The sequence below is a fragment of the Oncorhynchus tshawytscha genome, linkage group LG16 (genome assembly GCF_018296145.1).
Source record: "Oncorhynchus tshawytscha isolate Ot180627B linkage group LG16, Otsh_v2.0, whole genome shotgun sequence".
Classification (NCBI taxonomy): Eukaryota; Metazoa; Chordata; class Actinopteri; order Salmoniformes; family Salmonidae; genus Oncorhynchus; species Oncorhynchus tshawytscha.
This window is the reverse complement of record NC_056444.1, coordinates 36469609-36488486: the sequence shown is the minus strand read 5'-3', so window position 1 is coordinate 36488486 and position 18878 is coordinate 36469609. Positions and strand designations below refer to the sequence as shown.

At 43.9% G+C, this 18878-nt stretch overlaps 1 protein-coding gene across 6 annotated transcripts in view; it reads left to right on the top strand.

Moving 5' to 3' along the window:
- The first annotated feature begins 5356 nt into the window (after positions 1 to 5356).
- The window catches only part of drosha (drosha ribonuclease III), a 210622-nt gene continuing 197100 nt past the window's right edge, over positions 5357 to 18878 (top strand). For 4 of the 6 annotated variants that reach the window (XM_042299138.1, XM_042299139.1, XM_042299136.1 and 1 more), the window contains exons 1-13: positions 5357 to 6026; positions 6359 to 6427; positions 6916 to 7282; positions 7606 to 7780; positions 8321 to 8493; positions 9240 to 9320; positions 9449 to 9535; positions 11972 to 12058; positions 13454 to 13525; positions 14209 to 14290; positions 17341 to 17415; positions 17764 to 17933; positions 18312 to 18436. In XM_042299138.1, coding sequence (XP_042155072.1) covers positions 5506 to 6026; positions 6359 to 6427; positions 6916 to 7282; positions 7606 to 7780; positions 8321 to 8493; positions 9240 to 9320; positions 9449 to 9535; positions 11972 to 12058; positions 13454 to 13525; positions 14209 to 14290; positions 17341 to 17415; positions 17764 to 17933; positions 18312 to 18436 — 2084 coding nt within the window. In that variant the 5' untranslated portion in view covers positions 5357 to 5505. The remainder of the gene's footprint in view (positions 6027 to 6358; positions 6428 to 6915; positions 7283 to 7605; positions 7781 to 8320; positions 8494 to 9239; positions 9321 to 9448; positions 9536 to 11971; positions 12059 to 13453; positions 13526 to 14208; positions 14291 to 17340; positions 17416 to 17763; positions 17934 to 18311; positions 18437 to 18878) is intronic. The other 2 variants (XM_042299140.1, XM_042299137.1) reach the window with 1 other exon arrangement.

The following is an 18878-nucleotide window of genomic DNA, read 5'->3' as shown; positions in this document are numbered from 1 at the left end:
TTTGATATCTTCACTATTATTCTAATGTAGAAAATATCAAAAATAAAGAAAAACCCTTGAATGAGTTTGTGTGTACAAACTTTTGACTGGTACTGTACATGGGGCACCAGTACCGAATTGATGTGCAGGGGTACAAGGTAATTGAGGTAGATATGTACATATAGGTAGGGATAACGGGATAGATAATAACAAGTAACAGCAGTGTATGGGGTTGAGTGAAAAGAGGATCAATGCAGATATTACGGGTAGCTATTGGTTAACTAACTATTTAGCAGTGTTATAACTTGGGGGTAGAAGCTGTTCAGGGTCCTGTTGTTTCCAGACTTGGTGCATCGGTTCCGCTTGCCGTGCGGCAGCAGAGAGAACAGTCTTTGATTTGGGTGTGTGGAGACTTTGACTATTTTTTGGGCCTTCCTCTGACACATCCTGATATAGAGGTCCTGGATGACAGGAATCTCAGCCCCAGTGACGTAATGGTCTGTACACACCAACCTCTGTAGTGCCTTGCTGTCGGAAGGCAAGCAATTGCCATACCAAGCGGTGATGCAGCCAGGCAAGATGCTCTCAATAGTGCATCTGTCAAACTTTTTGAGGATCTGAGGGCCCATCCCAAATATTTTCAGCCTCTTGAGGGGGAAGAGGCGTGCTCTCTTCATGACTGTGTTGTCTGACGAACATGATGCATTAGTTCCTTAGTGGTGTGGACACCGAGGAACTTGAAGCTCACAACCTGCTCCACAAAAGCCCCATTGATGTGGACGGGGTGTGCTCGGGCCTCCATTTAGTCCACGATCAGCTCCTTTGTCTTTCTGACATTGAGGGAGAGGTTGTTGTCCTGGCACCACACTGCCAGGTCTCTGACCTCCTCCCTGTAGGCTGTCTCATCATTGTCGGTAATCAGGCCTACCACCATCGTGTTGTCAGCAAACTTAATGATAATGTTGGAGTCATGCGCGGCCACGCAGTCGTGGGTGAACTGGTAGTAGAGGAGGGGACTAAGCACGTACCCCTGAGGGGCCGCCGTGTTGAGGGTCAGCATGGTGAATATGTTGTTGCCTACCATCACCACCTTGGGGTGGCCCGTCAGGAAGTCCAGGATCCAGTTGCAGAGGAAGGTGTTTAATCCCAGGGTCCTTAGTGTAGTGATGAGCTTGGAGGGCATTGAGCTGTAGTCACAGCATTCTCTTGTAGGTGTTCCTTTTGTCCAGGTGGGAAAGGGCAGTGTGGACTGCAGTAGAGATTGGGTCATATGTGGATCTGTTGGGGCGGTATGCGAATTGGAGTGGTTGCAGTGGTCTGGGATGATGGCTACAGATGTGAATGCTACGGGGCTATAATCATTTAGACAGGTTACCTTGGCGTTCTTGGTCATAGGGACTATGATGGTCTACTTGAAACATGTAGTTATTACAGACTGGATCAGGGAGAGGTTGAAAATGTCAGTGAAGACACTTGTCAGCTGGTCAGCGCATGCTCTGAGTTCGTGTCCCGGTAATCTGTCTAGCCCTGCAGCCTTGTGAATGTTAACCTGTTTAAAGGTCTTGCTCACATCGGCTACGGAGAGCGTGATCACACAGTCATCTGGAACAGCTTGTGCTCTCATGCATAATTCAGTGTTGCTAGCCTCGAAGCACACATCGAAGGTATTTAGCTCATCTGGTAGGCTCATGTCACTGGACACATCTTGCGGCTTTGTTTCCCTTTGTAATCCATGAAAGTTTGCAAGCCCTGCTACATCCGATGAGCATCAGAGCTGGTGTAGTAGGATTCGATCTTGGTCCTGTTGTTACGGCCGTCGAATGAAGAGGACCAAAGTGCAGCATGGTGAGCGTACATATTCCCTTTATTAGAAATGACGCAGACAATAACAATAAACAATACAAAACAACCGTGAAGCTTAATGTCACACCCTGACCTTATTGTTCTTTGTTTTCCTTGTTATTTTGGTTAGGTCAGGGTGTGACATGGGTGATGTATGTGTCTTGGCCTTGTCTAGGTGTTTTGTATGTTTATGGGGCTGTTACCTTTCTAGGTAAATTGTATGTCTATGGTTGCCTAGATTGGTTCTCAATTAGAGGCAGCTGTCTGTCGTTGTCTCTGATTGGGAATCATATTTAGGCAGCCATATTCTGTGGGTACTTTGTGGGTGATTATCTATGTCTATGTTAGTTGCTTGTGTCAGCACAGTTTTCTTTTTATAGCTTCACGGTCGTTATTCGTTTATTTTTTTGGTTCAGTTTACTTCATGTTCTTTCTTTAATAAAGAAGAATGTATACTAACCACGCTGCGTTTTGGTCCTCACCTTCTACTCCATACGACGATCATGACAGAATCACCCACCACCAACTGACCAAGCGTGGTAACAGGCAGCGGCAGTAGGAGTAGCGAAATAGGGAGGAATGGACATGGGAGGACATTTTGGACGGCAAGGGTTGCTACACATGGGAGGAGATCCTGGCGGGAAAGGATCGCCTCCCATGGGAACAGGTGGAGGCAGCTAGGAGAGCAGAGGCAGCCGGAGAGAGGAGCCGGCGATTAGAGGGAACACGGCTGGCAAGGAAGCCCGAGAGGGCTTGTCTTGGGGGTGGCACACGGGGAGTGTGGCCAAGGCAGGTAGGAGTCTGCGCCAGCTTCCTGTGCTTACCGGAGTGAGAGAGGGGTTGTACTGGTCAGGCACCGTGTTATGCAGTGGAGCGCACAGTGTCCCCAGTACACGTGCTTAGCCCGGTGCGGTACATTTCAGCTCCTCGTATTGGCCGGGCTAAGTTGAGCATCGAGCCAGGTGCCATGAAGCCGGCTCTACGCATCTGGTCTCCAGTGCGTCTCCTTGGGCCGGCATACATGGCACCAGCCTTACACATGGTGTCCCCGGTTCGCCTGCACAGCCCAGTGCGACTCTGCAGAAAGAGGAGTTCCTCGTGCATATTGACTTTTCAGAGAACTACCTGTGTAAATACACCAGTGAAATCCAGGCAGTTCACTTTCGTGATTCTCACAAGCAGGTGACTCTCCACACCTGTGTTGGCTATACCACAAATGATACAGTTTCATTTTGCTCACTGAGCTCTTCTATGCAGATGATCCCTCTGCAATCTGGGCCCATCTCTCAAAAACACTGGTCTACTTCCTTGAGCTCTGCCCATCGGCTACTTTTGGAATATTACTTTGTCTTATATTAATTAAATGTTTTGCAATTGTTGTTCAAAATGTTTGCAATAAAGTATTGTTTTCATAAGTTTTTTTTACATAGATGTCATTTCCACCACACCTTGTCATTTCCAACACAACCATATTTTTGAGGTAAATTAATATATTATGTATAATTTACATTGATTGATTTGCTTTAGATAGGGAAATCATATGGTTGTTATCTTAATCTCACAAAAAGGTTAAATAAATGTTTTCAGCTGTCCCAAAGTCAAGTTTATACATTCAGGCGTCATTTTGAATGATTAATATTAGGAAAACCTTCAAAATCACTTAAAATAATATTCAATACAAGTTAATGTATAAGAAATGTGTTATAAATTATTTGTATATTTCATTTACAACTAAAATGTATGTTTAATGACGTGATGGAAATTACATTTGTCTATTGCTGTCTGAGAAATATTTAAATTCCTGATTAGTACGATCATAGCCATTATCAGACACTGTTTCTAGACAAATCAAAGACAATTATAACACTGCTAAAATTGTGTTTTAATTTCTGAAAGCTTGCAGGGCCAAAGTGCTTAATTTTGCAGAATCACCTAGATACAGTTTTCGCGTCAACCAGTCAATCATTGTAACTTTTTTTTTATATAAGAACATAATTTCTGCCCATGCTGCTGTTGACTGTTGCCAGTTAGCCAGCATAATCTAGCTATCTGGGAACTAAGGGCTCGTCAGGACGACTGTCACTCGAGTCTCAGCTCCGCGACATTTGTCTTCAATTTGGGCACCAGGGGTGTCCTTGCTCATGGCTAGAAGGGGTGCAGCTTTTGTAAAATAAAAGTCAGATTTGTCTTTTCGTAGCATAATAAGACAATTTGCGCAGCCAGTTGGGAGAATTAACGTAGAAGGTTAGGATAATTAGGTTAAGGTTATGGAAAGGGTTAGGTAAAATCCCAAATATTTCAATTTTGACGTTTATTTGACAAAAGCTGGATCCCTTCTAGCCATGACCTGTGTGCCTTGGGTCATGCGTGTCCATCTTCTTTAGCATTCCGACTGGAAACACAGATGCTTGCACGCACAGTAAAACCTTTCAGCAAAACCCATTCAACCAACAAGGTATTTGCAACAAGTGCATGAATAGAAGTCATGTTTATGTGTAATTTATTAAAAAATATATATATTTATCTCCCTTGACTAGCTAAAGGTTATATGTTTCAAGAGCACTCCATGCCATTCAGTTATTGATGCGCTTCAGTTTGATATCAGGCTCCGTGTAGCTATTTAGCTATCAAATCTGAAGGTAATGTTAGATAACGTAGCTAGCTTCTCTTGAAGGCTTTCATTGGATTCAGCTAGTTAATTTGCAAACGTTAGCTGGTTTGTTTGTTTATGTTTAATACATACAGCTAGCTAGCTAGCTAGCCTCCCATTTAGCTATTGTCATTATGACTGGCTAATTTGTGTGCGCTGTAAACTTAGCTAGCTAACTAGCTATCCATCCTCTTTGCTTAGTTGTATAACTAGTTAGCTGTTAGCTTGCCATCGTTTGTTGTTCAACTGTAGCAGAAAGGACATGCTAGCTAACTTCTTAAACAAGCTACGTTACTCACCGTTTACTGTAGCAAGCTAGCTACTTTTTAGCTAACGTTCGCCACAGTACAATGGTGTCAGTACAGACTGACTTGATTGCTTATTCATTACAGACTTGGTGGTTTATGTCCACAGATAATCGAGTGTTGATTCAGATGGTCTGTGTTGTGTAATCATGCTGTACATGGTGACACTTAACTTTGGTCCAAGGTGTTCATGTGGCTTGCTGAAGCACACTTAACACCCTGGACCATAGCTGGTGACACTGTGCACATTGGTGATTATTTAAATATGTTGTTCCTGTTGTCCTGTAGGTATGTCCTTCCATCAGGGTCGAGGAGGAGGTGGAGGCTGCCCCAGAGGAAGAGCCTCCCCAGGTCAACATGGGGGTCAACACGGCTCCCACCAAAACTACCGGCCCACCAACCTAGGACCCCCACCCCCCCAGCCGCCAATGTCCCCCTACCACTACGACCCCCAGGCCCAGCACAGCTCCTCTCACAGCTATGGTGGCCAAGGAAACAGTGGTGGGGGTGGTTACATCACTGCACACTCAGACTACATGTCATACCCCCCTCCAGTGCCCACTCAGGGGGGTATGACGGCCAGTCCCCTCAGCCAGTGCCCCGTACGCCCCCCTTCCCCAACCCCAACACCCAGAGCCACCCCAACTTCCCCCTCCTCCTCTCGCCGGCAACACCTCTGGAAGCTCCATATCTGGGTCTCCAGCGTCAGCTCAGAGTGCTTACCACTACATGATGCCCTCCGTACCCCCTCCACCCTTCCCTCACCCCCCCGGCATGCCTCCTACCATGCCTCCACAGTCCATGAGCTACCATCAACCCCCCTACTCCATGAACTACTCCCATCCTCCATTCCCTCCTCTGCCCAACTTTAGCCCAGGGAACTACGGCTCCCACCAGGGTCCCAGCTCCTTCAAGCCAGACCATGGGGGCTTCAGGCACAGTCCTCATGGAGGAGGAGGGCAGCAGTATAAGGCTGAGAAGCAACAGCAAATGGACGACAGGAGTCAGAGGTCACCGGAGAGAAGCAGAGGGGGTCGCCATGACGACCACAGGCAGCAGAAGGGTGGCTATGCTTACGGCAGTCGTGGTGGTGGCGACAGACACAAGATGGACTTCCCCATGAACCAGAGAGGGAAGGACCGAGGCAGGAGTCCGGACAGACGCAGGCCGGAGGGAGGGAGACATCGGTCAGAGTATGAACAGCGTGGGAGGACTCCTCCTACCCGTCACCGGAGTCGAGAACGCAGCAGGTATGTGTTGGTCCCATGCCCAACGTATAATGTCCTCATTTACATTTTGGTCATTTCGCACAGGGTTTCTCAAACACGGTCCTGGGGCCCCCCCTGGGTGCAGGTTTTGGTTTTTGATTTCAGCTGTGTAGTTCTAGGACAAAAACCAAAATGTGCATGGGTGGCTGGTTGGGAAAACCTGATTTAGCAGACACTCGTGTTCAGTGGACTCATGTTATGCGTTACCGTGTTTGCTTTAATGCAATGCTTTCAATGCCAGATCTGGATCTGTATGTTGTACATTCTAAGGGAAGTGTGTGTCTGTCTGTGTGTGCGGGTATGTGTATTCTCAGGGAGAGGCATCGCCACAGAGACAGTCGGAGGTCTCAGTCACCTGACCGACACAGGAAGCGACCTAGAAGGTAAAGGATGCTCATGTTGACTTAATAAAAAAAAAAAGGATAATTATTTAATTTGACCTTTAATCTGTGTCTGCTTGCATGTATATACACCTAGGGCTATATTCAATATGTATTGCTGAAGCGTTACGGATTGCACAATATACATTTTATGATAATTCTGGATTGAGCATATATATGCATCAACAAATACAACTTTAAAGATTGAATGCAGTCTCCGCAAACGTGGCAACATTGCCTTTAAATTTCAATCATGCTGTAACGCTGTACTTTCATGATACGGATTGAATAGATCCCCTAGTTATAATACTGAACCCGGAAAGTACTTAGCTTGTTACCCACGTCTTTGATTTCAATTATGTGCACACAATGTAACTATTTACACAGTAGGAGCAGAGATGGATGTCTCTCTCTCTCTCTACTCTCTCTCCTTTGCTTTGTTTCCCAATGTGACCATTACCCACTCCATTTATGTGTGTCTCTCCCTGCAGTCGGTCAGGCAGCAGAGAGAGGAAGCGTGGTCGCTGGGAGGAGGAGAGGGACCGGAGGTCCGACGGACCGGGGATGAGCAGAGACAGAGAGCGCAGCTATACCTCCGCCAGGAGCCGAGACACAGAGCCTGAAGTCTCCATAGATAGAGACAGAGACCGGGAGAGAGAGATGGAGAGGGGCGAGAGGGAGAGGGGCGAGAGGGAGAGGGGCGAGAGGGAGAGGGAGAGGGAGAGAGGTGAGAGGGAGAGAGGCGAGAGGGAGAAAGGGGAGGGAGATGAGAGAGAGGAGGATGAGTTGCTGAAGCCTGCGTGGATCCGCTGTACCCATGCTGAGAACTACTACTCCAGCGATCCCATGGATCAAGTGGTAGGAGGCTTATGCTGGCTTTTCTTTGCTGACTTTGTTAGTTTGACACAAACAGGTTAATTCTGTATGAAAATGTAACCAAATTTCAGATTTTCCTGTTACAGTATGCACCAGAAATGTATTTGGAAAATGTCTGAGGATACAACACCATATGAACACTTATATCTCTGATAATCATAGAGGCATTTACAAATGCTCTGATCTGTCAGTGATTCTCTGTCAGTGATTTGTACCACCACAGCTTTCTACTGTCTTTCAACCAATTGCTCAAATTTCTCATACTGCCTTTTGAAACTCTGTGTAACCCTGTTTTGTTGCTGTAGGGTGATTCTACAGTGGTGGGGACCAGTAAGCTGAGGGACCTGTACGAACGCTTCGAGGAAGAGCTGGTCAAGAGACAGGAGCGTGCTCAGTCGGCCCGGCCCAAATGGGACCCTCCCAAGACCAAGCTAGATGAGGAGCCCGGTACTGTATTGATATCAGATAGTATCCCCAAAGGTATTTCAACTCTAACACTGGTTATGTAACGGTGGAATGTGAAAATGACAGTTGTGTCTTGTGTTGAATGAAGTAAAGAAATACTGTCAAACCTGCTTTATAAACTGTGTATAACTTGCCTTGCCATGTCTGAGATTGATTTAATATGATTAGGAATGACTTCAGCCCTGTCCGACAACTAGGAGAGTTAAAAAGAGAGCGTGATTAGCTACACCATTTAGTGCACTAAGATTGACACAGTGTTCAGGCTTGTCAACCTGTTTTCAGTAGCAATTACGGTCTTTGCTGTGAGTTCAGACCTCTCGTGTGTGGACTAGCCAACGACAGTGCAAAAAAGGAAGTGAAACCCTGTGCACAGCAGTGTGTCTACATATGTCCAGGTGTTGGTTTTTGCAGGAACAACTAGTATTAAAAAACAAGTTTAAAAGCATACACCAGAGTAGACAGGTGACCAAAAGTCAGTGTTGTGGCTGTTGTGTTGAGACCTCTCTCTGTGCACTAGCCACTGACAGTGTCCTGGTTGTTGTGTGTCTGTTCCAGAGGAGTGCCACAGTCACAGCAGCAGTGAGTCAGACTGCGAGTCTGACGGGGGAGGCAGTACCTGCTCCAGCAGCTCTGACTCTGACGTGTTTGACGTGATCGCTGAGATCAAGAGGAAGAAGGCCCATCCAGACCGTCTGCATGACGAGCTGTGGTACAACGACCCAGGACAGGTCAGAACCTCCTGCACTTGATTAATTGATTTAATGTCTTTGATTAATCGAGGAGATGTGGTAGATTGACACTTGTAGTAATAATTAAGAAACTAATCAGAAAATGTTAATTCAAAAAATCTAGTTTCATAGTGCAGGATGCCTTTCAGATCATAATGAATAGGGGTACATAGAGGGACCAGATCGTAGATCACCACTCCTACTCTGAGCATTATGAGTACAGGTTTTACTCTAACATGGTCTATCACAGCCTGCTTCTCCAACTCTGGTCCTGAAGAGCTTGGGTTGTGCATTGTTTCATTCAAGCCCTGCAGTACCACACCTGATTAAAATACAAGGCTGGAATGAAAGCCTGTACACCCAGTTGAAGAATCTTAGTCTAAAACAAATGTTAGTGTTGGAAGAGACCATATTCCTCCAAAATACTTGTAATGGCATTTTATTTGAAACTTTTTTAAACAATGCCCATGACAGGGTGGTTTTAAATTATGTGGTGTTGGAAACAAACATTGCAGATATACGAATGCACATCATTTAATCCTGTATCTGTTTATTGCACACGTGTTTTATAATAAGTGTATTTTAAGTGATTCATTCTGTTTTGGTGACATCTTTTGCCTGCTGTCAAAATATCACCTCTTGTGTTTGTGTACTACACACATTCCACAACTCCCTTCAGCACCTGTTACGGTTTGGAGGAGTGTTCATAGTGGTTATGGCTGTCCTGTGTGTGTGTGTGTGTACAGATGAACGATGGGCCGTTGTGTAAGTGCAGTGCCAAGTCCAGACGCACAGGGATACGCCACAGCATCTACCCTGGAGAGGAGGTAAACACACACACACACACACACACCCTCTCTTCTAAAATATCTTGCATTGATTCCCCATAAAATACTAAAGGATAGATATTCTACTATTAAACATTAGTACAAAGACTCTCTCTCTCGCTCTCCAGTCGGTGAAGGAATGTCGTCCGATGAACAACAACTCTGGGAAGCTCTACCACTACAGAATCACTGTGTCTCCACCTACTAACTTCCTGGTATGAATACATCTGTCTCGCTCTCCATCTTGATCCCTCTCACAGTTCTGAGTTTTTTGTCCTGAACACATGACCTTACCTTGAGTTTGTAGTTTGTCCTGGTAAGGTGACGTAGTCGGGGAAAAAACATTATGCCCTACAGTGGTTCCTCCTTTAAAAGTTGCGAGCTTACGCCGTGGTACTTAGAGGTAATTTGTGGTTTAGTACGGTACCCTGCGTCACCACTTCATTGCTCCAGACCAGCACAAGGGGGAGTTAAAGCACTGATTATGCTTTTGGGTTCTACTGTGTTTCTGACAATGAATGGGCGACATAAACCTAAATAGAAACTGATAATTGTGCACAACTTGGTTATGTTCTCAATGTAACCTTATTTAACTAGGCAAGTCAGTTAAGAACAAATTCATTTTTACAAGGATAGCCTACTCCTACCTCCCGTCGGGGAATTGAACCCCGATCTCCCGCGTGCCCGCATGACATTGGGATTCTTTAGCTAAATAGCCCAGTACTGTACAGCCGCCCGTCACGTTGTATGGCGCCATATTTTCCGTTCCATCCTGTTCCATCCTAATGGAAACCCAGAGGGTTTTTCGTTTTTTTTTTGAATAGAAACTCCATAATATTAATCAAATGAATTAAGCAAGTACCAATCAAAAGTTTGGACACATCTACTCATTCATGGATTTTTCTTTATTTTCACTATTTTCTACATTGTAGAATAATAGTGAAGACAACACAACTATGAAATAACACATATGGAATCAGTTAAGAACAAATTCTTATTTACAAGGACAGCCTACTCCTTCCTCGCGTTGGGGAATTGAACCCCGGTCTCCCGCGTGCCCGCATTCTCTAGTACAGCCATTATTGAAGGTACTTGACGTCACCGAGAAAGTCTGGACATGGCCTGCTCTCCCTTATGTAAGGAATTGGGCACTTTCTCATGTTTACTACAGTATGTCTTGTAGGCTATGTTTACTTGTCAGACTGAACAGTAGCCTCATAAACAAATGCAGGTGGCTTATATCCTCTAAATACTTTATTATCCAAATGTAAAAGCATATACTGTACAGTACTGTATTTCTTCATCAGAATCTTTGTGCTTTCATTAATAAAATAGTTATAAAAATACTCTTTCAAAATGCAGATGTTGATTTTGTTTATGGATCCATAACGGATGACTATGGGAATAAATATCACTGAATTACAGAAATATTGGAACAAAGTTGTCTAATGAAGGCAAACAAGTTGTTGCTTACTGGAAAATACTCTTTCAACACACATGGTTATGTTGTACAGCATCATTATGGCTATTAGCAGGGCTATGTTTTGTCCTTCATAAAAATTGTTTTGGCCTTTTTTCAGATTACAATCGCTCACTGTCATTTTCTTTTTAAAGGAAATAATCTTCAAAATATCATTTATATATTATATATATGCCTTCCTGCTGTGGACGTCTATTTCCGCACCGTTTCGCGCTGCTCTGAGACATGGAGAAACTAAAGTGTTCATGTATATTCTTAAGGTATATGTGTTGACTGAGTATAAGCAGGTGATGTCTGCTAAATAATCAAGTTAGGTTTCTCCAGAAATAAACCATTTTAAATAACTGGCTTTATTTGCAAATGAGTGAGAATGTCTCACCCCATGTTCAAGAAATGCCATTTTCTCGCTCACTCTAGGTTAAATCTCCAAAATATCATTACTTTTTAAACAAAACCATTATTATTAATTCATTTATGTTATAAATGCCCCTTATATTCTCACAGATCCTAACAGAAAATGCCCCATAGATATTAATTTAGAATCCTCCAATCCTCTAAATGTAATTCTTTGCAGAGAGCCACGTCATTGAAAAAAATATATGTAGATACACTGTAGGCCTACCATAGGCAAAATGAGTATTGGTTACACTACAATTAGGGTTTGGAAATGTTATCTCCCTCAGATATTAATTTAGAATCCTCCAATCCTCTTATACTGTAGCCTACTCCCAACCGTCACGTTGTTCAGCAGAATATTTTCCATTCCATCCTAACGTAAACCCAGAGGGTTTTGTTTTTCAAATTTCTCGGCATCGAAACACCATAATATTAATCAAATTAAGCTACATTTCTTAAGATCAATCCCATGTACTATGTTACTACAAAAAATGTTTTAAATTCTCTAGTAATGCCAAAATGGGAGAATATCAAATGCTTCTCCAAGTTGCCCTCTGGTGGTCAAACTAGCGCTAACTGGCATTAATGTAAAAAAATATCTGACAAATAAATAAAGTGCCACAGAATGCTGCAGCAGCCCGCAAGGTGTGCTGGAGTATGACAAAACTTTTAAAGGAGGAACCACTGTAGCTGGACCCAAAAACCATGACCATAGATTTCTCTTAAAGTTACATCAAGACTTCATTCTGACATTTTTGGTGTGTGTTGTTCCCAGACAGACAGGCCTACGGTTATCGAGTACGATGACCATGAGTACCTGTTCGAAGGCTTCTCCCTCTTCTCCCACATGCCTCTCACTAACGTAAGCACCATGCAATGATCCATCCTGCCATCATACCCTCCGCTCTCTTTGATCTTTCTCTCTTGATTACTATTTTAAATGTTTTTATTTAACCTTTATTTAACAAGGCCTGTTTTAAAGTATATGCATAGCTCAACACACAGCTCTTCTGTTGCCTTTCCTTTCTCCCTCGTGTCCTCCGATGGGACAACCTGTGCTGCGTCAGCTGCCTGTGTGTCCTGCGTAATATGAATATTCTGTCCGTCCCTACAGGCAGGTTTATAAAGCAAAGCATCCATTAATAATTCAGAGCCAGCGGCCAGCTTAAAAAAAAAACAGCAACTTAAAATCTGCATTTTGCGTCGGTCCTCTCCTTTGTTCCAGAGTCAACCTCAGACAAAATTAGTCTGTTTCCCAAATGGCACCCTATGGACCCTGGTCAGGGTACCATTTGGGAATCACTCTACGTTCCTTTTCGGCCACACTGCTGATGGCGACCTTGGGTTTTAAGTCCACTACTTCCCTCTCTACTTTTAAAGGCCCATCAGTAACTGTCAAATATAACAGCGGTTGGGACTTTAAAGGCCTCATACGTATCGACAGAGGATCCTTCTTTAGCAGAGGTTTTCAAAATTGAGGCGCGTTGCCCCAGGAGGGCTTCAGAGAGTTTCAGGGGAGGCTTGAAAGGCAAGCCAAGTTGAACTGTATTAGGTTCTTTCATATACATTTTTGTCCCTAAAGGATGGCAAATCGATGGCAGGCAAGGCCTAGCTGAATAAGGCAGTGATTGAGAGAGTTGTGTGTTTGAATATTTGTGTGTGTTTGAATAATGACGCGAAATGCGCATATTCGGTCAATAATTCCAATTTGAAAAGAATTTGGCGAGAATTAAACCCAGATTACCACGGGATAATTTAAACAACCCCTTGAAAAACCTTTTCATTACAGAGGGTCTGGGGATTAGAGACTCCAGAACGCAGCGATATTAGCCCCTGCTAGTTAGCTAGAGGGGTGGGCACCACTGCATGATATACGGTGGGCCAGGTTAATCCTCCAACATGGACTCCCGTTCAGACAACAAAGAGCATGTAACTGGGAGATTAAACACGGAAGTGCAGGCTTATCTCCTTAAAGAGATTGGAGTCACTTAATGTTCAAAAGCCGTGGGTAAAGAGATACCGCGTGTGGGTTGTTTGTGTTCGGTATGTGTGTGTTGGGTGTGTGTTCTGTGTGTGTTTGGTGTCCAGTGTGTGCACATTACTGTGTGTGTGTGTGTGAGATTTTGGGCTGCAGCCGCTGCTTATGGAGATGAGGTTTTAATGAGTTTTCTTGAAAAGCTGTAACCTCTGTCTAACATCATGGTAATGAGTGTTCCTCTACTCTCTTCTTCCCCCCTCTTCTCTTTCATCATCCCAGATTCCATTGTGCAGAGTGATTCGTTTCAACATAGATTACACCATTCACTTTATTGAAGAGATGACACCAGAGGTCAGTAAAGCCCCTCTTTCTCTCTCCCCTCTCAGTTCAAAGGGTTTTATTGGTATGAGAAACAGGTTTGCCAAAGCAAGTGAAATAGATAATAAACAAAAGTGAACTAAACAATAAATAAATTCACAGTAAACATTACACTCACAAAAGTTCCAAAGGAATAGAGACATTTCAAATGTCATATGGCTATGTACAGTATTGTAACGATGTGCAAATAGTAAAGTAAAGTAAAAGTTGTCAAAAATATAAATAGTAAAGTACAGATTCCCCCCCAAAAACTTAAGTAGTACTTCTATTGTATTTTTACTTAGGCACTGATTTAAAGTACAACAACAGTTTTTCACTGTCTGCCGTTTTCTTGTGGCAACAGATCACAGAATAGTATCAACATTTGATTTGTTTTCAAAGTCTTTGGGGTCTCTCGCTATTGCTTTCTCCTCTGTAATTGGAGTTAAAAGGCTGTTGTTCTTCTGGTTAGCCCCCCCCGCAGTTCTCACCCAAGGCCGTAAAGAAGTAGAGGTTGATTTTAACCTACACCAGCTGAATGGCCTGATAAGGAGGTGTTGGAAGCCTAAGATTAGGGAACTAGATTTGACTATCAGGTTATATATATATATATATAATATATATATATATATATGAGAGAGATAAATAACCCTTTGTTTCCCTATTTCCATGTTCAGAACTACTGTGTGAAAGGACTGGAGCTGTTCTCTTCCTACCTATTCCAGGATATACTGGAGCTCTATGACTGGAACCTCACAGGTGAACAACACACCATACTACCCACTAGCTCCTACCCATTACCTCCTATCCCCCAGCCCCTATACCTAGGCACTAGGGGAAAGGCACCTGTACTCCCTGTTCACCCATGACCGCTTGGCCACGCACTTCTCCAACTCAATCATTGTTTGCCACGGCCTCATTGTTTGCCCGCTACCACCTGTTTCCGCCTTCTAGTACAGGTGCATCAGACTGTTAAATAGTGTGTATATATACATACATACATACATCAATCAAGGCTCATCTGAAATCACTATTGCTGTACACACTTTCCTATTCATATACTGTCCATTCTGTTGATACACACACATATATACATACTTACTGACCAAAAATATAAGGCAGCTTATGGTAGAGAGGAACATTCAATTCTCTGGCAACACCTCTGGTGGATGTTTCTGTTCCTGATTTGTGAGGCATCTGTTTCTCAAACAGTTGTGCACCGGGGCCTCCCACTCTTTCTATTCTGGTTAGAGCCAGTTAGCATTGTTCTGTGAAGGGAGTAGTACACAGCGTTGTACCAGATCTTTAGTTTCTTGACATTTTCTCACAAGGAATAGCCTTCATTTCTCAGAACAAGAATAGACTGATGAGTTTCAGAAGAAAGTTCTTTGTTTCTGGCCATTTTGAGCCTGTAATCGAACCCACAAATGCTGATTGCTCCAGATACTCAGTCTAAAGAAGGCCAGTTGTATTGCTTTTTTAATCAGCACAACATTTTTCAGCTTTGCTTATGTAGATATTCCATAAAAAATCTGCCGTTTCCAGCTACAATAGTCATTTACAACATTAACAACGTCTACACTGTATTTCTGATCAAATTAATGCTATTTTAATGTACAGAAAATGTGCTTTTCTTTCAAAGACAAGGACATTTCTAAATGACCCCAAACTTTTGAACGGTAGTATATATTGTTTCCAGAGGCAGTTTGGAACTTGGTAGTGTGTATTGCAACCGAGGACAGGTGATTTTTACGCATTTCAGCACCCTGCGATCCCGTCCTGTGAGCTTGTGTGGCCTACCACTTTGCGGCTCAGCCATGGTTGCTCCTAGACATTTCCACTTTACAAATACAGCACTTACAATTGACCGGGGCAGATCTAGCAGGGCAGAAATTTGACAAACAGACTTTTTGGAAAGGTGGTAATCCTATGTTGGTGCCACGTTAAGTCACTGAGCTCTCCAGTATGGCCATTCTACTGCCATCGTTTGTCCTATGGAGATTGCATGGCTGTGTGCTCGATTTTATACACCTGTCAGCAATGGGTGTGGCTGAAATAGTCAAAGGGTGGTGTATTTTTGCTTTTGTGTATATATACACTACTTGTCAAAAGTTTTAGAACACCTACTCATTGAAGAGTTTTTCTTTATTTTTACATTTTCTACATTGTAGAATAATAGTGAAGACATCAAAACTATGAAGTAGCACATGGAATCATGTAGTAACCAAAAAAGTGTTAAACAAACATTTGAGTTTCTTCGAAAAGCCACCCTTTGCCTTGATGACTCTTGGCATTTTTTCAACCAGCAGCATACCACCCTGCATACCACTGCTGGCTTGCTTCTGAAGCTAAGCAGGGTTGGTCCTGGTCAGTTCCTGGATGGGAGACCAGATGCTGCTGGAAGTGGTGTTGTAGGGCCAGTAGGAGGCACTCTTTCCTCTGGTCTAAAAAAAAGATCCTAATACCCCAGGGCAGTGATTGGGGAAACTGCCCTGTGTAGGGTGCTGTCTTTCGGATGTCCTCACTCTCTGAGGTCATTAAAGATCCTATGGCACTTATCGTAAGAGTAGGGGTGTTAACCCCGGTGTCCTGGCAAAATTCACAATCTGGCCCTCAAACCATCACGGTCACCTAATAATCCCCAGTTTACAATTGGCTCATTAATCCCCCTCCTCTCTCCTGTAACTATTCCCCAGGTCGTTGCTGCAAATGAGAACGTGTTCTCAGTCTACTTACCTGGTAAAATAATGGAAAAATAAACCAGCTTCACGAGGTAGTCTACTGGAATGCATTTCAATTAACAGGTGTTCCTTGTTAAGAGTTATTTTGTGAAATGTATTTCCTCAATGCATTTGAGCCAATCAGTTGTGTTTTGTCAAGGTAAGGGGGTTAAACAGAAGGTAGCACTATTTGGTAAAAGACCAAGTTCATATTATGGCAAGGACAGCTCAAATAAGCAAAGAGAAACTACAGTGCATCATTACTTTAAGACATGAAGGTCAGTCAATAAGGAACATTTCAGTCGCAAAAACCATCCAGCGATATGATGAAACTGGCTCCTATGAGGACCGCCACAGGAAAGGAAGACCCAGAGTTACCTCTGCTGCAGAGGATAAGTTTATTAGAGTTACCAACACCGGCAATGACCCAACACACCTCCAGGCTGTGTGAGGGCTATTTGACCAAGAAGGAGAGTGATGGAGTGCTGCATCAGATGACCTGGCCTCCACAATCCCCCGACCTCAACCCAATTGAGATGGTTTGTGATAAGTCAGACCGCAGAGTGGAGGAAAAGCAGCCAACAAGTGCTCAGCATATGTGGGAACTCCTTTAAGACTGTTGGAAAAGCATTCCAGGTGAAGCTGGTTGAGAGAATGTCAAGAGTGTGCAAAGCTGTCATCGAGGAAAAGGGTGGCTACTTTGAAGAATCTAAAATATATTTCGAGTTGTTTAACACTTTTTTGGTTACTACATGATTCCATATGTGTTCTTTCATAGTTTTAATGTCTCTACTATAATTCTACAATGTTGAAAATAGTAAAAATAAAGAAAGAAACCTTGTTCTAAAACTTTTGACCGGTAGTGTATATTCCGGACTGCTTGTTTTGTATATATTTCTTTATTTCAATTTTGGGGATTTGTGTGTAATGTTAGGTGTACTGTACTGTTGGAGCTTGAAACATAATAATTTCGATGCACCTGCGATAACATCTTCAAAATGTGTATACGACCAAATAAAATTAGATTTCTAGACTAAAGGTGTAAACGGTTCATCTTATTTTCAGTGTCTTTGTTGTTTCCCCACGCAGGTCCAGAGTGGGACAACCAATCTCCTGGATGTCAGAAGTTCCACTTCATGCCTCGCTTTGTCCGCTTCTTACCTGGTGAGACTGTCCCTTCTTCAGAAAACTCTCTCTCTCTCTGCTGGAGAATGTTGGTACTGCATGCTGTTGTTTGTACTTTGTGCATGAGCGTGTGTGTACACATGAGTTGTCCTCTTAATGCGTTGAGATTCAGATCTATGGATTTTCCGTGTATCTGTCCATGCGAACATTTTGTAAATGGAGATCAATCAGTTTTGCATGAGTGTCTAGACCTGATTGCGTATTTGACCGTGTGTGTGTGTGTGTCTTGTATGTTCTCTGTGTTTCTATCTGTCGGTCTTGTTTCTTTGTGTGTATGTGTGTTTATCTGTGTATCTCATGATCTCTGTGTTTGTCCCTCCCTGTCAGACGGTGGTAAGGAGGTGCTCTCCATGCACCAGGTTCTCCTCTACCTCCTGCGGAGCTCCAAGCCTCTGGTCCCTGAGGAGGAGATAGCTGACATGCTGCAGTGGGAGGAACTGAAGTGGCAGAAGTACGCAGAGGAGTGCAAGGGCATGATCGTCACTAACCCTGGCATGGTGAGAGAGGATAAGAGCACTTTCATGGACTGTATTCAAAATGGCACCCTATTCCATAAAGTGCAACAGGATCCATAGGGTGTGTGCCTGTGATTGATAGAGTGCTAGATTGGCACGGTTTGCACTTTTGAGTGCACATTTCCATGAATTCACATTCTCTTTTTGTAACATAACACAACAATGTACTTACCAAAGTCTGATAGGATCTGAGTCTGTGTGTCAAGCATCTCCGAGTAGGAGTGCTGGTGTAGGATCAGTTTAGCTTTTTAGACCGTAATAAATACGATTTGTATGGACAGATCCTAGATCATTACTCTGAGACACTTTATGAGACACCATATGTTCCCTGGTCTCATAGTCTTTGTGTTGTTGTTTCAGAAGCCTAGCTCTGTGCGTATTGACCAGCTGGACAGAGAGCAGTTCAATCCAGAGGTCATCACCTTCCCCATCATCGTCCACTTCGGGATCCGGCCCGCCCAGCTCAGCTACGCTGGAGACCCCCAGTAAGATCCTCCCTGTAACCCGCAAACCCCAACCCCACCCACCCACTCACCATCAAGGATCTCTTCCCACCACCTATTGCCCAGCTCCGCTACGCCAGAGGCCCCCCATAACTCGCCAACCACCCAGGACCTATACTACACTCCCCCTGCCTCTGATCCTCCCCGCCCACAAACACTACTGTATACTCCCCCTCCCTCAAGACACACTCCTTTCCCTCCCTTCTCCCCCGTTCCCCACATTGCTTATTCAAAGCATCCCTCACAGGACGGTTGATGGTGGCACTCTTCTGTGTTGAGAGGGGGAATGTCGGAGAGCGAGTGGGAGAGAAAGATTGGCGTGACATTTTCAAATGCGTTGTCACGGGGTCCTAAGGTTCCACCGGGCGCTGTCGCCGTGGGAACGGCACGGTTTGTCTCGTGAATAGTAATGACACACACACAC